The sequence below is a fragment of the Hoplias malabaricus genome, chromosome 6, assembly GCF_029633855.1.
Source record: "Hoplias malabaricus isolate fHopMal1 chromosome 6, fHopMal1.hap1, whole genome shotgun sequence".
In the NCBI taxonomy this organism is placed as follows: Eukaryota; Metazoa; Chordata; class Actinopteri; order Characiformes; family Erythrinidae; genus Hoplias; species Hoplias malabaricus.
In genome coordinates, this window is record NC_089805.1 from 48,940,176 (window position 1) to 48,964,185 (window position 24,010).

General features: G+C 42.9%; 2 protein-coding genes across 2 annotated transcripts in view; both read right to left on the minus strand.

Annotated features, from left to right (window-relative positions):
- Positions 1–13,309, minus strand: part of LOC136699711 (uncharacterized) — a 43,268-nt gene extending 29,959 nt beyond the window's left edge. The window contains exon 1 of the mRNA XM_066674640.1: positions 13,192–13,309. The gene's annotated coding sequence lies outside the window, so the exon portion shown is untranslated. The remainder of the gene's footprint in view (positions 1–13,191) is intronic.
- A 5,879-nt stretch (positions 13,310–19,188) lies between these two features.
- Positions 19,189–24,010, minus strand: part of LOC136699707 (uncharacterized) — a 44,822-nt gene continuing 40,000 nt past the window's right edge. Inside the window, exon 17 of the mRNA XM_066674630.1 lies at positions 19,189–23,373. Within this exon, the coding sequence (XP_066530727.1) occupies positions 22,820–23,373 (554 nt within the window). The 3' untranslated portion in view covers positions 19,189–22,819. The remainder of the gene's footprint in view (positions 23,374–24,010) is intronic.

Here is a 24,010-nt window from a genome sequence, read left to right on the forward strand (position 1 = left end):
TCCTCAGTTCTCATCCTGCTTGAACTATCAGCAGCATTTGATACGGTCAACCATCACATCTTACTAAACAAACTTACTGACATGGGCTTCAAGAACAATGCACTCTCCTGGTTTGAGTCTTATCTCACTGGACGATCCTTCAATGTGTCATGGCTTGGACAAACATCAGCGCGACACCACCTCACCACAGGTTCAGTGCTGGGTCCCCTCCTCTTTGCCTTGTACACCACCTCTCTAGGCCCAATCATACATTCACACAGCTTCTCCTATCACTGCTATGCAGATGAAACACAGCTCTATTTATCCTTTCCTCCAGGTGGCAACTCAAATCTCTGACTGTCTCTCTGACATATCTACATGGATGAAGGAATATCACCTCCAATTAAATTTATCCAAAACTGAACTGCTGGTCCTCCCAGCCAAGCAAGCTATTCTCTACAACATCAGCATCAGGCTAGAGTCCCTATCAGTGGCTCCCACGAAGGTTATAAGAAACCTGGGTGTCATGGTTGATGACCAGCTGACCTTCGCAGATCACGTTACCGCTGTAGCTCGATCATGCCACTTCTCCCTATTCAACATAAGGAAGATTAGGCCATATCTAACTCAACATGCAACACAGCTCCTTGTTCAGATGTTAGTAATCTCCCGTCTTGACTATTGCAACGCCCTCCTGACAGGTCTTCCGGCCTGTGCTGTGAGACTGCTACAGATGATCCAGAATGCTGCAGCACGCCTGGTTGTCAACCAGCCTAAAAGAGCACATATCACACCCCTATTAGTTGAGCAGCATTGGCTACCCTTATCTGCTCGCATCAAATTTAAATCACTAATGATGGCCTTCAGAGTATTCACTGGTTCTGCTCCCATGTACCTCAATAAACTCTTAAAACCATATGTTAGCGCCCGCCCTCTCCGTTCCTCAAAGGAGCGGCAACTAATACGGCCAACCCCCTGTACAGGTCAGTCGAGGCTATTCTCATCTCTCGTTCCACGCTGGTGGAACGAGCTTCCAAGCACTATCAGAGCAACAGAAACCCTCTCCGCATTCAAGAAATCCTTGAAAACCAAACTCTTCTGAGAGTATCTCTTGCACTGAAAGTCTTTCTTTGATGCACTTATTACTTCCTGGCATATTGCACTCAATGTAAGGTATTTTGTATAAATTGTGCTGTAGTTTGAATGCTAGATACTCTTTTTGTAAGTTGCTTTGGATAAAAGCATCTGCCAAATACATAAATGTAAATGTAAATGTAAAGTCTGGAGCTTAACATTGATTTGCTGATTTCAAGGTGAAAACACACCATCGACAAGGCTCCAGTCCAGGACACGCACTGTCACTCACACATTCATTCACACACTCACACCTATGGACACTTGTATAGCCAGTTCTCCTACAGACATGTTTGAATGATGGGAAGAAACCAGAGCACCTGGAGGAAACCTCCACAGACACAGAGAGAACACATCACATTCCCCACAAACAAAGACCCGAAGAGGGGATTCAACCCACTACCCCAGGACCCTGGAGCTGTGTGACAGAAACACTACCTCAGGGCTGTCAACTCTCCCTCATTGGCAGGGAGATTCCCACAATTTGGTCCAATCTCTAGCAAAACTTGGATCCGTGAGGTAGGACATGAACCGGTCAAGGACAGAACCAATGACACCTAGCTCACACGGTCTTGAAAGGAGGATGGTATCATTTAAAGTATCGAAGGCAGCACTTAAATCAAGAGCACTTAGGTTTCCTGTATCTGCAGCCACCAGCAGGTCACTGATAACCCTAACCAAGGCACTTTCAGTACTGTTGTGTGGGTGAAAACCGGACTGAAAAGAGTCGAGCAGGTTATTTAATTCTGAGTATTATTTATTAACTAGGTGGCTACAACACATTTAAGGATTTTAGAAAAGAGTGGCCCTTCCTGGATCAGGGCCTTGTCGTGGCAGAAGGGCTTGTGTTGTCTCATGACCTCCAGGGCTATGTTGTCGGTAGGGTCTCCCATGGCAAATAGGTCTGGAGTGAAGATACAGACAAACATGATCCAAAATCATCCCTATGAGTACACCCATTAAAATTCAGTGTACTCTTCCCAGGAGAGGGTTACCAGAACCTACCCCTGGAGCCAGGCCTGGGGGTAGTATCCGATGGCAAGCACCTGGTGGCCGGGCAGCCCACGTAACCTGGCCGGGCTCAGCCCAAAATGGCAACATGGGAGGATCATGTGGGCTCACCACCCGCAAGATCCAGAGTAGGGGTGTGGTGCAATGCCCATCGGGCACAGAGCGGGGGTGAAGGGGCCCCTGTCATCGTGGAACTTGGCAGCGGAAACTGGTTCTTGGTACGTGGAACATAACCTCACTGGGGGGGAAAGAGCCAGAGTTGGTGTGTGAGGTTGAGAGATACCAGCTAGATATAGTTGGGCTCACCTCTACACACAGTGTAGGCTCTGGAACCAAACTCCTCGATAGGGGTTGGTCTCTCTCCTACTCAGGAGTTGCACAAGGTGAGAGGCACCGGGCAGGTTTGGGGATACTCACAAGTCCCCGGCTGGCACCTGTACAGCTGGAGTTTGTCCCAGTAAACGAGAGGGTCGCCTCAATGCGGCTCCGGCTTGCAGAGAGGAAAACTTTGACTGTTGTGTGTGCGTATGCACCGAACAGCAGCTCAGGGTATTCAGCCTTCTTGGAGGCAGTGAGGGGAGTTCTAGAGGGGATTCCATGCACTGACTCTATTGTTTTACTGGGGGACTTCAATGCTCACGTTGGCAATGACTGGGAAACCTGCAGAGGAGTGATTGGGAGGAATGGACTGCCTGATCTAAACCCGAGTGGTGTGATGTTGTTGGACTTCTGTGCTAGCCATGGTTTGTCCATAACGAACACCATGTTCAAACATAAGATTGCTCATAAGTGTACTTGGTACCAGAGCACTCTGGGCCAAAGGTCAATGATCAATTTGTGTTTGTGTCTTCTGACATGAGGCCGTATGTTTTGGACACTCGGGTAAAGAGAGAGGCTGAGCTGTCAACCGATCACCATCTGGTGGTGAGTTGGATCCAATGGTGAGGAAAGCTGCCGGACAGACCTGGTAAACCCAAACGTATAGTGAGGGTGTGCTGGGAAAAGCTGGCAGATGACTCTGTTCGGATGGATTTCAACTCTCACCTCTGAGAGAACTTCTCACATGTTCCGGAGGAGGTAGGGGGAATGGAGTCTGAATGGACACTGTTCCGGACCTCCATCGTGGAAGCGGCTGCATGTAGCTGTGGTCAAAAGCTGTTATGGCAGCAACCCAAGAACCCGTTGGTGGACACTGGGGGTGAGGGAAGCTGTCAAGTGGAAGAAGGAGGCTTTTCGGGATTGGCTAGCTCTGGGAACTTCCGATTCTGCAGATGGGTACTGGCAGGCGAAAAAGGCTGCAGCTGTGGCAGTTGCTGAAGCAAAATCCAGAGCATGGGAGGAGTTTGGAGAGGCCATGGAGAATGACTTCAGGGCGGCCTCAAAGAGGTTCTGGAAACACTCCGACAGCTCAGGAGGGGGAGGGGGGACACTCTCCAAGCTGTGCTCAGCAAGGATGGTGAAACTCTGAACTCGACTGAGCGTATTGTTGGGCGTTGGAAGGAGCACTTTGAGGAACTCCTTAACCCGAGAGACATGCCTCCTGTGCAGGAGGTAGGGCCAGAAGTGTCTGGGCAGTCAGATTCCATTTCCTTGGCTGAAGTCACTGAGGTGGTGAAAAAGCTTCGCAGTGGCAAAGCTCCAGGAGTGGATGTGATTCACCCAGAATTACTGAAGGCACTCGATACTGTGGGGCTGTCTTGGATGATACGCCTATACAATATTGCATGGACCTCGAGAACGGTGCCTTTGGATTGGCAAGCTGGGGTGGTGGTTCCTATTTTCAAAAAAGGGGACCGGAGAAAGTGGGCCAATTATCGTGGCATTACACTTCTCAGCCTCCAGGGGAAGGTCTATGCCAAGGTGCTGGAAAGGAGAATCCGTCCGATAGTCGAACCTAGGATTTTGGAGGAACAATGCAGATTTCGTCCTGGCCATGGAACTATGGGCCAAGTCTTTACTTTTTCACAGATGATTGAGGGGGTGTGGGAATTTGCTACTCCACTCTACACATGCTTTGTGGATTTGGAGAAGGCATATGACTGTGTTCCCTGAGAGATTCTGTGGGAGGTGCTTCGGGAGTATGGGGTGCCAGGGTCGCTCCGGCAAGCCGTACGGTCCTTGCACTCTCAGAGTTTGAGTTGTGTTCGCATCCTTGGTAGTAAGTCAAGCTTGTTCAGTGTGGGCATTGGACTCCGTCAGGGCTGTGCCTTTTCTACACTCCTGTTCCTGATATTCATGGACAGGGTGGCGCGGCGTAGCCTGGGGCAGGAGGGCTTCCGTCGAGGAGCTCAGGAGGTGGCATCTCTGCTTTTTGCGGACGATGTTGCTCTTCTGGTTTCTTCGCACGGAGGCCTCCAGCGTTCACTTGAGCAGTTTGCAGCCGAGTGTGAAGCAGTCGGTATGCGGATCAGCACCTCCAAGTCTGAGGCCATGGTTATCTCCCGGAAACAGATGGCATGCTCCCTTCAGGTAAGGGGTGAGAACCTGCCCCAAGTGAAGGAGTTCAAGTATCCCGGGTTCTTGTTCATGAGTGATGGGAAGAGGGATGGTGAGAATGACCGTAGGATAGGTGCAGCATCTGCAGTAATGCAGTCACTGTACCGCACCGTTGTAGTGAAGAGAGAGCTGAGCCATAAAGCAAAGCTCTCAATTTACCGGTCAGTCTACGTCCCCACTCTCACCTATGGTCATGAGCTCTGGGTAATGACCGAAAGAACAAGATCGCAGATACAAGCGGCTGAAATTAGCTTTCTCTGACGGGTCGCTGGGCGTACTCTCCATGATCGGGTGAGGAGCTCAGTGACTAGGGAGGAGCTCGGAGTAGAGTCACTGCCTCCTGGACGCCTCCCACTGGAGGTATACCAGGCATGTCCAACTGGAAGGAGGCCCCGGGGTAGACCCAGGACACGCTGGAGGGATTATATCTCCCAGCTGGCCTGGGAACGCCTTGGGATCCCCCAGGAGGAATTGTTGGATGTTGCGAGGGACAGAGATATCTGGGCTTCTTTGCTCACCCTGTTGCCACCGCGACCCTGAAATGGAAAAGCAGAATTGAAAATGATGATGTTGATGATGAGAAAAGAGTTGAATATTTGAAATTGGACAAAAATTATTTAGATTTGCTGTGTCAAGGCCAGGTTTTTAAGTTTACTGCAGCTAATTTGTAAGCTGAGAGGACATGGCCAGAGAACTATGATAGAGGTTAGATGAGTTAATGGTGTAGGGATCGAGAGAGCAGGTGGTACTTTCTGAATGGGTAATGATATCACTGATGAAAGGAGGAGTAACAGGGCTGAAATCAGAAAAACAGGTTGTGGATATAGAACAGACTGCAGTCTAAAAACTAAAGGATACTCAAGGAATCTTTTGCCATTCCTCAGCTTGCCACACCAGCGGAACCCCTTAAGGAGCTTTGAGGAACTTAAGATCATTTACAAGGTTCTTTGAGGAACTGTTTTATTTAAAATGATCTGAAATATTTTCATGTTCTTTAGGGAGCAATTTTTAAGCTCTTAGGTTCTTCAAAGAACTTTAGCTTATTTTGGGTTATTTCAAGGCTACTACTATTATTTCTGCTAAAAATACTAAATAAATAATAAATAAATAAACTATAATAATTCAGTTACATTTGAATAAAATACAGTTAACAAATAAACATAATGAATGTACTGTAGATAAATTGATGAATACAATAAAACAAAACAAAAAAAAAAACTACAGGATGGGCCTACAGTCATGGCTGAAAATGTAGGCACCCCTGAAGTATTTTTCCCAGAAAATTTTTCAAGCACGTTTCAAGCATGTGACGCTCGCTTAAACCTGTGGCTAATAACAGGTGTAGACAATATAACAATCAATATAACAAACCTGAAACCTGATAAAAAGGAGAGAAGTTGACTCAATCTTTGCCTTTTCTGGCTGTGTGTGCCACACTAAGCATGGGGAAGATAAAAAGAGGAGAAGAGAACTGTCTGAGGATCCTCTGGGAAAACATCTTGTGGACAGATGAGACCTTTTTGGTAAAGACAAGGCATCATGAAATCTGAAGATTACCAAAGGATTTTGGGTGGCAATGTAGGGCCCTGTGTCAGAAACCTAGGTTTGTTTCCTGGTCATGGGTCCTCCATCAGGACAATGACCCAAAACATACTTCAAAAAGTACCCAGAAATAGATGGAAACATCATGCTGGAGAGGTCTTAAGTGACCAGTAATGAGTCCGGATAATATATACTGTCGGGAGGCACCCTTCAAATATAAGAGAACTGGAATGGTTTGTAAAAGAAGTGTGGTCCAAACTTCCAGTCGAGAAGTGTAAGGAACTTGTTGAGGGTTATAGGAAGTGATTGATTTCAGTTATTTATCCAAAGGGTGCACAACCAAATATTAAGTTGAGAGTAAAAATTATTTTGTCCAGCCCATTTTTGGAGTTTTGTGAGAAATTATATCAATTTTGGGTTTTTTCCACACTGTGTTTTGTATTGTTCCAATGCACACAAAGGAAATAAATATGTCTATAATAAAATAATATTCTGAGAGAAATACTTCATTCATTTCATAAAGTATACTGTATATACTTTACACATTTAAAGAAAGTTGGGACACCTATTGTAATTTGTTAAATTGCTTTAATTTTTATTGATCAGATAACCATACAAAGAATTTTTCACTGAGAAACCTGATAGTATTTTGGAAATATAAAAAACAGTGTATTTAATGCCAAACTCAAAAAAAGTTAATAACTAAAGATAAGACAGAAAAGTTAATACATTTAACACTACTCTGGGAGGTTCCACAGTTAGCAGCTTAACTGGTGACAAGTGATGTCATCAAGACTGAGAATAAAAAGAGCATCCACCAAAGACTTAGTCTTTGCAAGCAAAGTTGGGTCACGGTTCAAATCTTAGGGCCAAACTTTGTGAGAGAATTCTCACTCAATTCAAAGTGCCGAAATTCACCATCTAAGTTTTAAAATGCCATGAAAAGTTTCAATGAGTCATGGGAAATATCAGTGTGTAAAGATCAAAGGTGGATCCCACTGTAGAATGTGTGACCATCGAGATCTCAGGTGGGACTGTTGGAGAAGCTGTCATGCTAACATGATGGATGTAGCCACATGGGCTCTGGAGTACAAATGATTGTCACTGAACACAGTCCACTGCCTCATCAAGAAGTCTGTTTTAGTCTGTTTCAGATGTAAATTTAAAAATATGTCACTTAAATAAAGCTTAATAATAGTATCTCCTCCTTGGATCACCACCTTAACGTAGTGGAGGGGTTTGCGTGCCTGCGTGAGCCTAGGAGCTATGTGGCGGGGGAGGATGCCGGACAGACCTGGCAGGCCCAAACGTGTGCTGAGGGTTTGCTGGGAACGTTTGGAAGAGGAACCTGTCAGAAAGATCTTCAACTCCCACATCCGGCAGAGCTTCGACTGCATCCCGGCGGAGGCTGGTGACATTGAGTTCGAGTGGGCCATGTTCCGGACCTCCATTGTTGAGGCAGCTGAACGGAGCTGTGGCTGCAAGGTTGTCGGTGCCTATCGGGGTGTCCACCACCAAGTGCGGGGGGCTGTCAAGCTGAAGAAAGAGTCCTATCGAGCCTATCGAGGGGACTCCGGAGGCAGCCGACAGTTACCGAGGAGCCAAGCGGCTTGCGGCTTCGGCAGTCGCTGAGGCAAAAACTCGGGTGTGGGAGGAGTTCGGTGAGAACATGGAAAACGACTTTCGGTCGGCTCCGAGAAGTTTCTGGCAAACCATCAGGCGACTCAGGAGGGGAAAGCAGTTTTCCACCAACACTGTATATGGTGGGGGTGGGGAACTGTTGACCTCGACTGGGGACATCACCAGATGGTGGAAGGAATACTTCGAGGATCTTCTCAATCCCACCAGCACGTCTTCTGCAGAGGAAACAGAGCTTGGGGACCCCTCAAGGCTCTGCATGTTGTGGGGCTGTCCTGGTTGACACGTCTTTGCAACATCGCGTGGACATCGGGGGCAGTGCCTCTGGACTGGCAGACTGGGGTGGTGGTTCCCCTTTTTAAAAATCGGAGGGTGTGTTCCAACTATAGGGGGATCACACTCCTCAGCCTCCCCAGTAAGGTCTATGCGGGGATACTGGAGAAGAGAGTCCGACTGATAGTTGAACCTCGGATCCAGGAGAAACAATGCGGATTCCGCCTCAGTCGTGGAACACAGGACCAGCTCTTTACCCTCGCTAGGATCCTGGAGGGTGCATGGGAGTTTGCTCAACCAGTCTACATGTGTTTTGTGGATCTGGAGAAGGCATTCAACCGTGTCCCTCGGGGTATTCTGTGGGGGGTGCTCAGGGAGTATGGGGTACTGGGCTCTTTGTTACGAGCTATCCAGTCCCTATACAAACAGAGCAGGAGTCTGGTTCGTATGGCTGGCAGTAAGTCCGACTGGTTTCCAGTCGGAGTTGGACTCCGTCAGGGCTGCCCGTTGTCACCGGTTCTGTTCACAATTTTTATGGACAGAATTTCTCGGCGTAGCCAAGTGGCGGAGGGTGTCCGGTTTGGTGGTCTCAGGATTCCATGTCTGCTTTTTGCAGATGATGTGGTCTTGTTGGTTTCATCGAGCCGGGACCTCCAGCTGTTGCTGGACCAGTTTGCAGCCGAGTGTGAAGCGGTAGGGATGAGGATCAGCACCTCCAAGTCCGAGTCCATGGTACTCGGAAAAGGGTCAGAAAAGGGTGGCGTGCTCTCTCCAGGTTGGAAGTGAGATCCTGCCTCAAGTGGAGGAGTTTAAATACCTCGGGGTCTTGTTCACGAGTGAGGGAAAGATGGAGCGTGAGATTGACAGGCTGATCGGTGCAGCGTCAGCAGTAATGCGGGCTCTGTACCGGTCCGTTGTGGTGAAGAGAGAGCTGAGCAGAAAAGCAAAGCTCTCGATTTACCGTTCAATCTACATCCCAACCCTCACCTATGGTCACGAGCTTTGGGTAGTGACCGAAAGGACGAGATCGCGGGTACAAGCGGCTGAAATGAGTTTTCTCCGCAGGATGTCTGGACTCTGCCTTAGAGACAGGGTTAGGAGCTCGGACATCCGGGAGAGACTCGGAGTGGAGCCGCTGCTCCTCCACGTCGAGAGGAGCCAGTTGAGGTGGTTCGGGCATCTGGTTCGGATGCCTCCTGGACGCTTTCCTGGTGAGGTGTTCCAGGCATGTCCAATGGGGAGGAGGCCCCGGGGGAGACCAAGAACACACTGGAGAGACTACGTGTCTCGACTGGCCTGGGAACGACTCGGTATACCCCCGGAGGAGCTGGAGGCGGTGGCTGGGGAGAGGCGGTGGATAATGGATGGATGGATGGATGTATAATAATAGTATGTCATATATTAATAAGATGTCCTGGGAAGAGAGAGAGCCATAATGGGATGGTTTGCCAATTCTTGAAATAATTTAACATAATTATTAAACAAATAATGTAGCATTTGCTTGTTCTGTTTGTGCTTGGCTCCTTGGACACTGGAATGTTTAAGGCAGGGATGTTTAATCCCTCAATCGTCCAAGCATCATCCCAGGAAATTGTAAACTACTTTATACTTGACGCACTGTAAATGGCGCGAGTGTGTGCGCGCCTGAATGATACAGTCGCAGCCTGGATCACGTGCGTTTGCTCTGCGTCTGCCTGTCACTGTGCGCACTCGCGCAACATGCTTCAAACAAATCCAAGTCCAAGAACCCAAGAAATGAGGAATTATATTTCAACATTGTCACAACGTAATTGTGTTTGCTGTACAACTGGTGTGAAGTATAAAGAAATAAGAGACATTAGTTTTGAAGGAACAAGCTTGGTTTTATTAATCTCACAGCCTTAGCAAAAAAGAACAAAAAAAACACACACACACAACAAAAATAAAAATAGTATAATTTTAAGATAAACCCAGCTAAAACCTCTTTCTACCAACAATCCTTTAATTCCACTATTAAGAGGAGACTGCAAATTATTAGCATGACTGTGTGTTTAATTTAGACTAGTAAAACATAAATACAATATATTATATATATTTACTGTAAGTTTAGACCACATCTCAACACTTGTTATCACTGATATCCAACAACTTGAAAAGAATATTAACAAATAAATTATTTCTGAATTTATTTTGATGTTTTTTTGGCTGCACCACTGTACCAAACCAGACACTCTACTTACATTTTAAATTGCTGAATTTTCTTATTCAAAACTGGTGGATTTTGCAGAATTTAGTCAACATCTGAAAATATTTCAATCAGTTCAACCTTTAAAGTTAACACTGATATCCACAAATGGATTTAAAAAATTAACAAAACAGATGCCTAGCTATTGCTGAATTTACCACAAATTCCATGCTTTAGAGTGGTGCAAGCAACAAAAGCAGACAAACTACCTGCATTGTTTTTGAAAGTACTGAATTTAAGCCAGGATCGAAATTTGTGAAGCTATCAACCCAGCAAAATGCCGGTTCTCTAAAATAGAGACTGAATTCTTAAAGAGGGAAGTCACAGTCATAAATCTGAGTAAAATGGACAAAACCTTAACAGGAAAACTTTTAAACAGGTGACATGTCATCTAGGGCTTGAAGAGTTTGCTCTCTGAATTCTGAATTTGCTCTCTTGAATTCTGTTGGTGCATCTGTCTCATAGTCCAACAAAAATGTTTTGCCTCAAAATTTTGTTTTAGTCCATCTGGATATTTCAATTTCAGTTCATACAACAGTCCAAAAAGCATAATGAAGAATGAGGTGAAATGAAAAAAACATTCCATCACCACTGCTCCCTCAATGACAATGGCCATGTTCACAAGTGTCTGTGGTGTTTCCTGAGCAAGGTCATCATACTCCATCACTTCAACAACTGTTTTATTCTCCTCTTGGGTAAGACTCCTCAGGATGGGTATCCTAAATAAAAACAAAAATATATGCAATATGATGGTGCCCTTGCATGCTCACTCAATTTTAATTACAACCTTTCTGAAACCTTTTACAATAAAAATAAATATATTTTCAAGCAACATAATGTTCTGGCTCATAAACATTTGATTTTGATATCAAGCAAAATTCAAGCAAATCTTTAAAAAATCAGAGACAACCTTTTATTATTATTAATTTGGAAAACTTGCTGTGCTCCAAAATCTGTGCAATAATCATGCTGTCTAATCAGCATCTGGATACGCCACACCTGTGAGGTGGATGGGTTATCTCGGCAAAGGAGAAGTGCTCACTAACACAGATTTAGACAAATTTGTGAACAATATTTTAGAGAAAAAGGCCTGTTGTGAACATAAAAAGGCTTAGATCTTTGAGGTCAGCTCATGAAAAATGAGAGCAAAAATAAAAGTGTTGTGTTTATATTTCTGTTCAGTACGTGTAAAAAGAACTATCAAATAAGTCTGAAAACTCACCAGGCAGGTCTTTAATACTGGTTCACACTCCCTGTGGCAGTCCCTTTAGAGATGTAGTCCTTCTGTGGCTGTTGTTTACAAGATGGAAGAGAATCATATATAAAGTGCACAACTACAGAATAAGAGTACAACTCAGTTTACTGTAAACCAGGGATGTTCACCGCAGAGTTACTTACAGAGTTTGTGAAGGTCCGTGTATCGATCTACGGCTCCGCTGAAGAATCCGTTAAAAAACCGCTTCAAACCACAACAATCAGCGGCTCGCGCTGCCAGCTCCCTGACGAGCACGGGTTTAACCAAACGCATGCGCAAGGGCACCCAGCAATTCTGTACGCCGCGTCTAAATTTTATTTCAACCCAAGTCAACTTCTATCTGAAATAATAGTACTAATTAAATAATAAATAATACAATTATGTCGTTATGGAACTCTGTGGATTTTTTTACAATGTGGCCAATAGGTCGTCATTTTACCATACAACAATGTTATTTAATAATAACCTTGTGACAACGTTGTTCAGACTACGAATCAGTTCCACATTTTGACAACGTTGTAAGAAAGTAGACAACGTTGTGTGTTTGCTGGGTAGCTGTTTGTGTGTGTGAGAAAGACAAATAATTAATTCTGTGCTATACTTTAGCCACTCTCATTGTATGCACAGGACAAGAGCAAAATAATAAATCCCCAGTCATATGGCAGAGCGTGGTCCTTCCCTTATCCATGATTTCACAACACAGAGGGTGTAGACGTCACACACACAAGTCACACACACAAGCCGGCTACACGAGTGTAGAAAAAAAAAGTTGTTTCCAGATGTTCTCTTCATTGTTTGGATTTTATTATTATTATTATTAAACTTAATTATTTATTAAACTATGGACGGTAATAGGGCAGCACGGTGGCGCAGCAGGTGGTGTCGCAGTCACACGGCTCCAGGGGCCTGGAGGTTGTGGGTTCGATTCCCGCTCCGGGTGACTGTCTGTGAATAGTTGGTGTGTTCACTCAAAAGGTGTGTGTGTGTTGCCTTGTGAAGGACTGGCGCCCCCTCCAGGGTGTATTCCCGCCTTGCGCCCAATGTTTCCAGGTAGACTCTGGACCCTGAACTGGATAAGTGCTTACAGATAATGGATGGATGATAATAGTTAGCATGTGATATCATCATGTTGTTTTGGTGTTACAAATAAACACTAATACTTTGACATTACATTGTTATGACTTTTATCATTTTCCCTCATACCGTATATAGACATTTGATTTAGGTAATATAGAGATATGAGGGGTTTTTTTACTTTATCTTTGTCATGTATTAAAATTATTTTTACTTTAACAGAGGCTAGATTATATGATTCAGTCACAGATATATATATATATATGAGAGATAGAGAGAGAGAGAGAGAGAGAGAGAGAGAGAGAGAGAGAGAGAGGGGCACATATTTAACACTGAGATCATTAAATTTAAATGTAAAAGTTCTTCTTGTACCTCATTGTACAAGAAGAAGAAATTGTTCACAAAAAACCTATTTAAGGGAATTTAGTTTTACAACTTTTCATCTTCACACACACACACACACACACACACACACACACACAATCTCTCTTTCTCACACACTCTCTTTCTCATATCTATAATTTCTCATATCTATAATCTTCAGGTCTGGTAAATTAAGCCTTACCAGTTTTTCAGCTCTGCTCCTGATCTTCAGAAACAGCAGTGTTTTTACTTCCGTTTTTAAATCCGGTTTGGACTGGATCAGACACACGCAGGAAGAGCTGGGGCAGAGAGAGAGAAGGGTATCTCTCCAGGCTGGAGGCAGCTCCAAGTGGGCTGTACAGCTCCAAGTGAGCACAGAAGAACATTTTAAGCACGAGTCAAGCACGTCGCTGGCTTTGAGATATGTAGTTGTCGTAAAGGCTCTGGAGATGACCCAGAGGCTAAAGAACCCTTTTTATTTGTTTTTAAAAACAGGGCTGATATGGAGCAGGGCACATTATACACCACAGTTCAGACAGTGTGTATAGTTTGACACTTTTAGAAACCTAGGCTGTCTGGTTAACTGTGGTGTCCTGCTTTGCGTAAAATGCCCTGCACAAAATAGGTATCCTAGTTATTTTCTTTCTTATAACAGATTTCCATAACTAATGCAGCTCAGATCGCTCTGTTTGAGCAGTGTTTGGAAGTTTAAGAGAATGTCGGTGAGTTCTTTGGGATGTTGTGTTAGATTATTGTGTATTTTGTAGAACAGCTCTATGCCTGGTGACCATGTAATAACTGTTTTGTTTTCAGTGTTAATATTGTACATTTGTAAACATTGAGTACATTTTCAGCATTATGTGATTTACAGACTTGTTTGTGGTTGGATTAATATGTGAAATTCTTGCAATAAAAAGAGAATAACCGTTTAACTGAGACCACATGTGCTGAGAATGATAATGTTTGCTTAGATATAGGCTACTACTCACTTCCTAACATGGTGGTGAGGCAGGTAGTGATGCAGTCACACAGCTCACAGGGTCTGTGAGGAGTTTGTAGGTGGATTGGCGACTCAGTGTGAGTGAATGTGTGTATGTGTGTGTGTGTGTGTGTGTGTGTGTGTGTGTGTGTGTGTGTGTGTCGCCTTGTTAGGGACTGGTGTGTTCCTGCCTTGCACCTAGTGATTCCGGTTAGGCTCCGGACTGGACCCACCGGGACCCTGAATTAGATAAGCAGTTTCAGACAATGAATGAATGAATAATAGTCCTTTTACAAATTCACATGCACAATCCAGGTAAGAAAAAAGGAGGCTTTCTGACAGTCTGAGCCAGTGTTATCCAATTCTGATCCTATTCGACCTGTTCAAACAAACTTGATTCAACTAATTTTGTTAGAAGGTGTTCCAGGACCTGGTTCTGATGCCAAATCAAAGCATATGTGATCATCTGAACGCAAAGAGTGATACATAATACTCTACAACAAGGACATACTTCTATAAAGAATCACTTAAAACCACACAGAGGAACTAAATGAAGTACAGTGAACTTCTCTGAATGTCTGTTTATATTCTTAATTGAGCCAGATTTCCTGAAAGGTTGCACCACTATCTTGGAATTCATTAAACAATAACTACATTACAGTGAATTTCCATCTTATTAAGTTCACCTTGTAGCTACATGCACTGACTCTATTGTCATATACACCCACTATGACTGAGTGCTCATGGTAGGTTTGCTGAATATTATGATTATTTGCAAATTATTTGCACCATTTCTCCCATGTCCATTAATGGAAAGGAGCTGCTTTAAATATTTATTTAAATAGTGGGCCATTTTCTATAGTGTTACTTAAGGGTTTACACATTTAAATGGATTATAATCCAATACTGTGCTGAGTACAAAACAAATAATACAGTCCTATAAGAGACCTAATGGATTTCATAAGTTTGCAGTTCACCCCATAATCAGGTTACCAAAATATATAAATAAATTTCAGAAGTGCTATGTATTTCATTTTAACTGAAACCTAATATTTTAAACTATAACTAGTAGAGGGTACCTAGTTCTGTTGGAGAGAAACTATACCCTTTTTTTCAAATCACAAAGGCTGCTTTTCCTACATTCGCCTTCCCACAAAACATAGAACCCCCACTTGCTGCTTTCCCACTTATGATCCAGATTGGCTTTTCCACTGTTTTGTGTCGACTAAATTTTCAGGAGCCTGTCCAGGTCAGTGCCCAGTGAGGCTCCAGGGCCAAACCCCTCAGTAATGTGCTCTGACCAGAGCTCTGACCCACACCCCACACAGCGAGTGCAGGGCTCAGATCACTGGGGGCAGGAGGATGGACATCTTCAGGATTTGGGGTTTTATATTTTTCTTTGCAGGACATTTTCAAACACAAACCTGTAGACCGTCAAATGTTCAGAAACCACAGACATCAGGAGGGAAATGTTACTGACATTTATGGTAAAAGATTATCATCATGATGGTCCATGGTCAGCAAATAGGATGGGACCATATTCTTTTGTGAATAAGTGAAGAAACTACATACAAAGTGTCCTACAGAACTACAAACCCGTACTGAAATGGTTCCCTGTGGATCAACTAAAAGCATACAGGAAGTCACAGGACATATAAACTGCTTTAATGGTTAGAAACAGGAGGGGGGTGATTATTATTATTTTATTAATACTGTTTTATATTATTATTAATATTACTATTATATTAATATTATTTTTAAAAATTTTATTACTGTAGTAGTTTTCTTTTCCTTCTTTCTTTCTCTAATTTTTTTCCTACTGATTTAAAAAACAAAAATGTGGCAGGAGATGCTTCTAATCATTCTTCCTACAGTTGTAAGGCTTCAAGAATGTCGAGACCCTCAACCAGCCCCAGTCCAGTGTGGTGACCAGACCATATACAGGGATCTTGATCAAATACATTCCAATGGATCCATACCCCAGTCTTGGTGAACCTGAGAGCATGGTCTCCAGAGATAGGTGAACAATGTCAGGGAGTATGTCTGACAGATGTACAAGGATCTACTAACTACAGCATTCCTAAAATATCATGGTGCTGTGGCAGTTCCTCCTCAGACCTCAGGCCTACAGAGGATCTTCAATCCCCATTCTTGCAGAAAACCTCTTACAGGTGAAAATTACCAGGCTTCATGGACAGTATTCTTGGAGCTACGAGGACTGGTTTGGGAATATCCCAATGGATCAGTGCCAAGGAGCTGAGAAAGAACAAGCCCAGACTGAGAACCATGGTAGGCAATCAGGTGCTACAGACAGATGCCTACTTACAAGAGGGACTGAAAAAGGAAGAAGAAACTGCACAAGATTTTCAGACCATCACTTCAACTTTGTCTGTTATCTCCAATAGTGTTAAGAGAGCTTTCAGCCACATGCAAAAGGAACTATATTGTGCACAGGTTGCCTCAATAAATTATCAAGAGATATCTGTCAGGACTGAGGCGGACTGACGGAGGCGGACGCACATGCTAAAACACAGTGACTTTATTTACAACAAAATATAACAAAACGAAGACAGACAGACTTGGATAACAAGACAGGATACTTAAACAAAGAAAGACGGACAGAAATATTTGGACAGAGTTACCATACAGGAAAAGCTAAACAGAGACCTAGACAACAAGAGCTAAACAGATACCTGGACAGGGAGAACTAAACAATAATCTAAACAGAGAAATACAAACAGACAAACCAAACAACCACACAATGCATATTTAATAAACAGAGAGACATATATAAGTAAGGAAGTGAATCAAGGAACAAACAAGACAGACACGCGAATGTGGAATGTCACACACACACACACACACACACACACAAACAAACACGCACACACACACACAGAGACAAGGGAACTTAAAAGCACACCACAGACAAGGAACACCTGCACTGTAAAAAATTTCTTGTAAATTTTACACTAAAATACTGGCAGCAGAGTTCCCAGCCATATTTACCCTATTTTTATAGGAAAACTACCGTATTTCATATTTATAGCATATTACTGTAATTGAATAATACAATAATTTACTGTAAATACTGTGATTTACAATAAAATACTGGCAGCAGAATTCCCAGCCATTTACCGTATTTTTACAGGAACACTACTGGATTTCAACTTTACAGCATACTATTATAATTGCACAATACATTGTTTTACTGTAAATATTTAAATGTACAGTAATTTTTTTCAGCATATTTGCCAGGCCTTTTACTGCCTTTTTTCAGAAACAGTACCTTTTTACAGACGAACACTGTAATTAGAAACAGTATCTAAATTACATTCAATTCTTTATTTATACTGAACAATACCAGCATGTAATATTTTTGGTATGGATGTTGATGCGGGTCGCCTGAAAGAGGTGGAGAAGTTTGATGCACATGCAGAAAAGACTTTGAACAACAGAAAAGACAAAAAGAAGGAAAAAGGAGAGTGCAAACTGACAGAAGCCCAGCTGGCTCTGTGGAAACAAGTAGCTGGGAAAAATCCACAAATTGGTGTTCATCATGGTCATGGACGAGGACGTGGTTGAGGACAAGGAACGGCAGGACAGAACTCAGGTTGTTTCTCCTGCGGACAGCATGACCACCTCATAAGAGACTGTCCTATTGTCAGAAACAGACATGAGGGTCAGGACCTGACAACAACTGCGGAGGCAGACAGAGATGGGGAGAGTGAGGAAGAGAATCCAGAGGGTGGTGGAGCCTCTGGACAAGATCATGAGCAGATAAGTGAACAATTTTTGTTATTAACACAAACATATGCTTACACTGCCATTCCTAGAATAAAGATGACAGTAGCAGGGATAGAACTTAGCTTTCTAGAAGATTAAGGGGCAACCATATCTACTCTTAGACTGTCGTATTTTCCAATTAAACCTTAGCTTACACATAAAGCATTTACTTCTATAGGTGTGTCTAACACCAAGGTTAAAGATGTGATAAAGAAACCACTAGAAAGCTCTTTGCAGAAAGGGGAAGATTCTCACACATTTTTGTTTCACTTTCATTGCACTGTGCATGTACATGATGGTCGCTCTGTGGCTCAGGTCATCTTCTCACCCTCACAGAAGCAATTGTGTAACATGTTACTTCAAAGGAAACGTATACTTGAACACTCTGAGCCTCATTTATCATTGACTAAACTTCCTGAGGATAAGTGGAAAGATCTGGGTCCTTGGCTGTGCAAGTGCACCTCCTTGAACGATTGGAGAGATCATGGATGAGGAGTGCAAAAAAGAGAGAAGTGTTTCGTGTTCCAAACACAGCTGTGGTTTTCCGCACTGTTAAACTCATTGAGTTTCAGTTCCTCCTGAGGATTTGGCTGCAGTCTCAGACTGCTTGTGTGTGAAGAGCAAATATAACATTGTGCTAATAATGTCTGCCCAGCCCATAATAGTTACCCCCAAAAAGTCAGATTTTTCCGGTGAAGAATATTAGAGGACAAGGGGAACCCTAAAACACGTAATAATTATAAAAAGGGAGGGATGTGATGGAAAAAAGCAAACTAATACTGTTGTCAGTATATAGTGATTTAACACAGCAGGGGATATGTAGTGACAGAACGTGCTGTGCTTGGATACATGTCCTTTGTAAGTCTTTTGAGACTGGAGAAGTGCTTTGTTCTTAAGTTAGATTTAGTGAAGCTTAATCAGTGTTAAATGTGCATCCTGTTTGAAAGAGGGTGACGTGATTGACCCTAGTCCCCTCAGGGAATTCACAAGGAGAAGTGAGGGGATTTTTATGGGTTGAGTTGGCAGAACCATATTGGGATCGTCTGGGACTTGGGGAGGTAATTAGAGATAGGACAAGTGTATGTGACAAATGCCCTATACTATACTATTACTATAAACTGTTGTGATTCTCTAGATAAACTAGAGATTGGAGCACATACTTGAGTCTGTCTTTATTCCTCTGGTTTCTCCTCGGGCCTGAGAATTTGAAGGTTGCTAAGTTGCTAATTTCTACCTCCAAAAAGTATCAAAACTGTGTATGAAAGTGATTATTATTGTTTTTATTGTTTTCTGTAAAGTGCAGTTCTCATTCATTCATTCATTATCTGTAGCCCTTATCCAGTTCAGGCTCGTGGTGGGTCCAGAGCCTACCTGGAATCATTGGGTGCAAAGCAGGAACACATCCTGGAGGGGGTGCCAACCATTCACAGGGCAACACACTCACACCTACAGACACTTTTGAGTCGCCAATCCACCTACCAACGAGTGTTTTTGGAGAGTGGGAAGAACACACCAAACTCCTCAAAGACAGTCACCCGGAGCAGGACTCAAACCCACAACCTTCAGGATCCTCTCAGGGCAACTCTCATGAAGTGACGAATCAAACGACTCTGTAGTCCCAGAATGAACCAGTTAATGCTCCACAGAACGTGTCGCACACATGGGGGCAGTCATTTTTAGAACAGGCTTGAAACAGTCTCTGACACAGACAGACCACTAGGTGGCAGTGTAACAGATGTTTCAGAACATGAAGAAGATCATTAAACTACATCTCTGCAGTTTGTCATAAGTTTGAATGAGATTTATTCCACTGTTCTGTAAAAGCTTGTCCAACCTAGCAACAGTCGCTATGGAAGATCACATGTGGGCGGAGCCTGGGGAGAAGGGTTAGAAATATTGCCCTAAATTAAAGTAGTCACAGAGATCCAGTTTTCCATGATGTGTCTGTTCCTTTCTTCCCTCTGAGGGAAAGATAAAAGAAGAAGGGATCAGAGAGTAGAGATGGAAATGCATATTTAACAAATCATTCTCTTTTGAACTGTTTAGTTTTGTTTATTTTCTCAAACAAATAAACACAAGCTGCTTGTCTTACATTCCTCAGTTTTACCTGACGTCACTCCTGTTTGTGAGTGAATGAGTGAATGAATGAATGAATGAATGTTCCATTTCTCCAGCGCTGTTCTAGACCCCACAGCTCTTCACACTCTCTGGGACATTAGAGAGTGTCCTCCACCTGGACGCTCTGCTCCAGCCCCTCACCACACACCCGTCTGTCTGTGAGTGATGTTCAGTTCCAAAGGCTGCCCTACAGCGCCCCCAGTGTCAGAACTCCACACTGCACTGCTGTCATACAGAAGATGAGCTGGAAATTTGATTCAGATTATTTTCTGCTTCATGAAGCTAAAACTCTGTTAAACTGAGTCCAGCACAACTTTCCACTTCCTCCTGTAGGAGTTTATTTATTTCTCTGTGTTTAACTGGAACAGTGCTGTAAATAATGTGAGTGTGTGATGCTGGGATGTTGGAGCAGTGTTAATATTCATATTAATGAGGTATGAACTGTTTCAGAGCTCGTACACTTCAGTGTTAATAATAATTCTGATTAAAAAGTGTCAGTCCCAGGTGATGGAGGCAGTAGTTATTTAAACTAAAGACAGTGTGATGGTTAATAAAGGGTTAAACTGTAACGTTCACTGTGACGGACGAGTCGAGACGCCCTGAGAAACAATGACCAGGAGCCCACATTAACGTGTTGATGGAGTCTTTCTGGAACAATGATCTGAAACACAGCGTTCCCGTCTCCACCGGCAGAAACAGAGGGAGGGAATCTTCACAGCAGCAGCCCTTCACCCCAAAAACAATCCACTGATCTTTCTGAGACAGGGACGTTTCTACAACAGCTTTCCTGCACTTTACTAACGAGGAATCAGCTCTTTACTCTGCACTGAGGACTCCCCCATTCACACCACGCTCCAGATCAGAGACGTCTAGACTCCAAATAACTCTGGACTGAGGAGGATCACTGCTCCCTTTAGATCAGGACTGTGTTCATATCACTGTCAGGTTGAAGAGCTCAGAGTGAGTGTGTGGAGGATATTTCACTGTCCCTATGGCCTTGTGTATGAGTTACTACACACTCAGGAGAAACAGAGGGAGATCTCTGAGCGTCTCGTCATGAGTTCTGATCGGATGGATTACTACCTCAGGAACAGGAGTTATTTCCCCCGGGGGGAGTCCTTACCCAGAATGAATGAAACTCCCTCTACAGGGAATTGTGATCTCACTGTGACTTTCACTGGAGCAGAGATCAGTCCGAGTGGAGAGAAATGTTGTGAACTGACACAGACCCTCCACCAAGTTCAATCCCCTGAGCTACAGCACTGTAGACACAATGAGTCTTTATTAACTCTGAGATCACTGGCTAAAATATACCACTGAGTTAATCCATTGTCTCTCAGTGTGGAAACAGGGGCTTTATCAGGACCACGACTCAAACTGGAGACATGACCCTGACAAATAACAGATCAAACCTACAGCACAGCGCCCTCTATCATCTGTAAGAGTGAATACAGACTCTGCTCTTGAACAGTAACATCCGTATACCGTTAGAAAGCGCAGATCCTAACGTTTCTAAAAATAGCGCTCTCATCGCGGTGCTGTGAAGCCTCTGGGAGTAATCCAGTGTGAAAAACCACCTAAAAATCAAGGCGCTCCTTCAAAATGTTTGTCTTATGTTCTTGTCATGAAAGACTCTAATGATATTCACTATAATCAGAAATAAAGACGCTGCAAAGGGACAAGAAAGACGCTGTTTACTTTCAGTTTCGTTTTGACTCACATCCCACGCTGTCTCTGGGCAGAAAACAATGAGTCATCAGCAAAAACATATTCCTATTATTGATTTATAGTTTTTCAAGGTTTTTGTAGGTTTCACATCAAATAACACTGCATTAGATCAACAAATATAAACTAAAAAGCTTAAATAATTATTTATTGTGTGTTTTCTAAATAAACAATTATTATTTCATCATTTTTTAAAAAGATTATAATAATAATAATAACTGTAAATATTATCAAGTACCAAAATGTGTTTTATTTGTTGGGATATTGTCCATATTTGCCCTGAACTAAATTCCTGAAAGTCTGGGCCTGCTGTGACTGTCAGAACTTTATCAGTCATAAATCCCAGAGCTTAGAATATCAAGAAAAATATGTCCGCCTGATGTTACAAATTTATTTTGTCACAGTAATATGACATTTAATAAATTAGCATAAAAAATGCTTATGATTTCAACTAACAGACACCTCACACTAACAATCTGTGTGAAGATATCCGATGTGGGAATATGATTTCAAGGCTGTACATTGAGAAATAAATTTTAAAAAAAGCAGGCGCTAGGTAAAATTTTAGTCAAAACATGACAAATTTATAGAAAAATTGATTTATCGGTCAGAATGAAAACCTCAAGTGATTACATATTTGAGTAGCAAAGGTTCTTTAGAAAATAAAACAACATAGCCATATTCAATATGTCACATAATTACTGTTTAAATTCAACTGAAAGAGGCACTGAAAAACGGAATAGCAAAATAGCTATATATATAGGGTCCATCGAGTTAACTCAGAGACTGACACAGACCCTCCAAGTCACAGGGGAACAGGGTTTAGTTTAATATTACACTTCACCTGAGCACTTACCTCTCATCAGCTCTGGGCATCACCACAGTTACACACTCCACATGGGACATGAGTACACACACACAGAAAGTTAAATGTAATTTATAATTAACATTTCCTTTTCTATATTTTAACAGACAGTTTGTAATTTTTTTAATTGTTTCTCTTCATTATTTTAACAGAGATTTGAGAATTCAATTTATTTTATTGTTTCATTTTATTGTATCAATATTTATATTTTGATTTTTTATGTTTAATATTTTGACAATGTGAGTGCAATTGTGTTTTGACAAAGTGAACCTTTTACTACAGACACACAACTCACACACACAAAAACACAGAGTGTTTACCACACAAACACAAACAGATCAGTGTTTTACTACTACCTCACACTAGGTACTCAACCTCACAGACTCGCACTGATGAGTCATAAATCGGAAACCAGAACCCAGCGTAGAGGGGCTCAGTGAATGTGGCGGTGAGTGTGTGTAAGTGTGTGAGTGTGTGTGTGTTGGGGGGGATGGTGTAGAAGGACAGAGTGCCCCCCTCCCAGTCCAGATACACCCCCACTCTGTTAGAGGGAGAGGGAGGGGCAGGGATCTCAGTTTCCTTATAATTGTGGAACAGAGAGAAACTGTTCCCAGAGCAGCGCAGACTCCAGGAGTTTTTATTGCGTCCAAACGCACACTCATCTCCTTTTCCTTTCCTCTGGATTCCTCCGTATGACACTGAGATATAAACCCTCTCCCCACTCCACTCCACCTCCCAGTAACAGCGTCCAGTGAAGCTCTCCACACTTAGAACCTGCTCAAACCAATCAAATCTCTCCGGACGATCTGGATACGACTGACTCTTTCTCACACGCTGCACCTTCTTGTTTCCCTCAGACAAAGAGAGACCAGTGTTCATTGTGTTTGGATCCAGAGTGACATCACACACATCTACACACACAATAAACACACATTAGAGAACACACAATCACACACACATCTACACACACAATAAACACACATTAGAGAACACACAATCACACACACATCTACACACACAATAAACACACATTAGAGAACACACCATCACACACACATCTACACACACAATAAACACACATTAGAGAACACACCATCACACACACATCTACACACACAATAAACACACATTAGAGAACACACCATCACACACACATCTACACACACAATAAACACACATTAGAGAACACACCATCACACACACATCTACACACACAATAAACACACATTAGAGAACACACCATCACACACACATCTACACACACAATAAACACACATTAGAGAACACACCATCACACACACACACACACACACACAAACACACAAACAATAAACACACATTAGAGAACACACCATCACACACACAATAAACACACATTAGAGAACACACCATCACACACACACACACACACACACAAACACACAAACAATAAACACACATTAGAGAACACACCATCACACACACAATAAACACACATTAGAGAACACACCATCACACACACATCTACACACACAATAAACACACATTAGAGAACACACCATCACACAC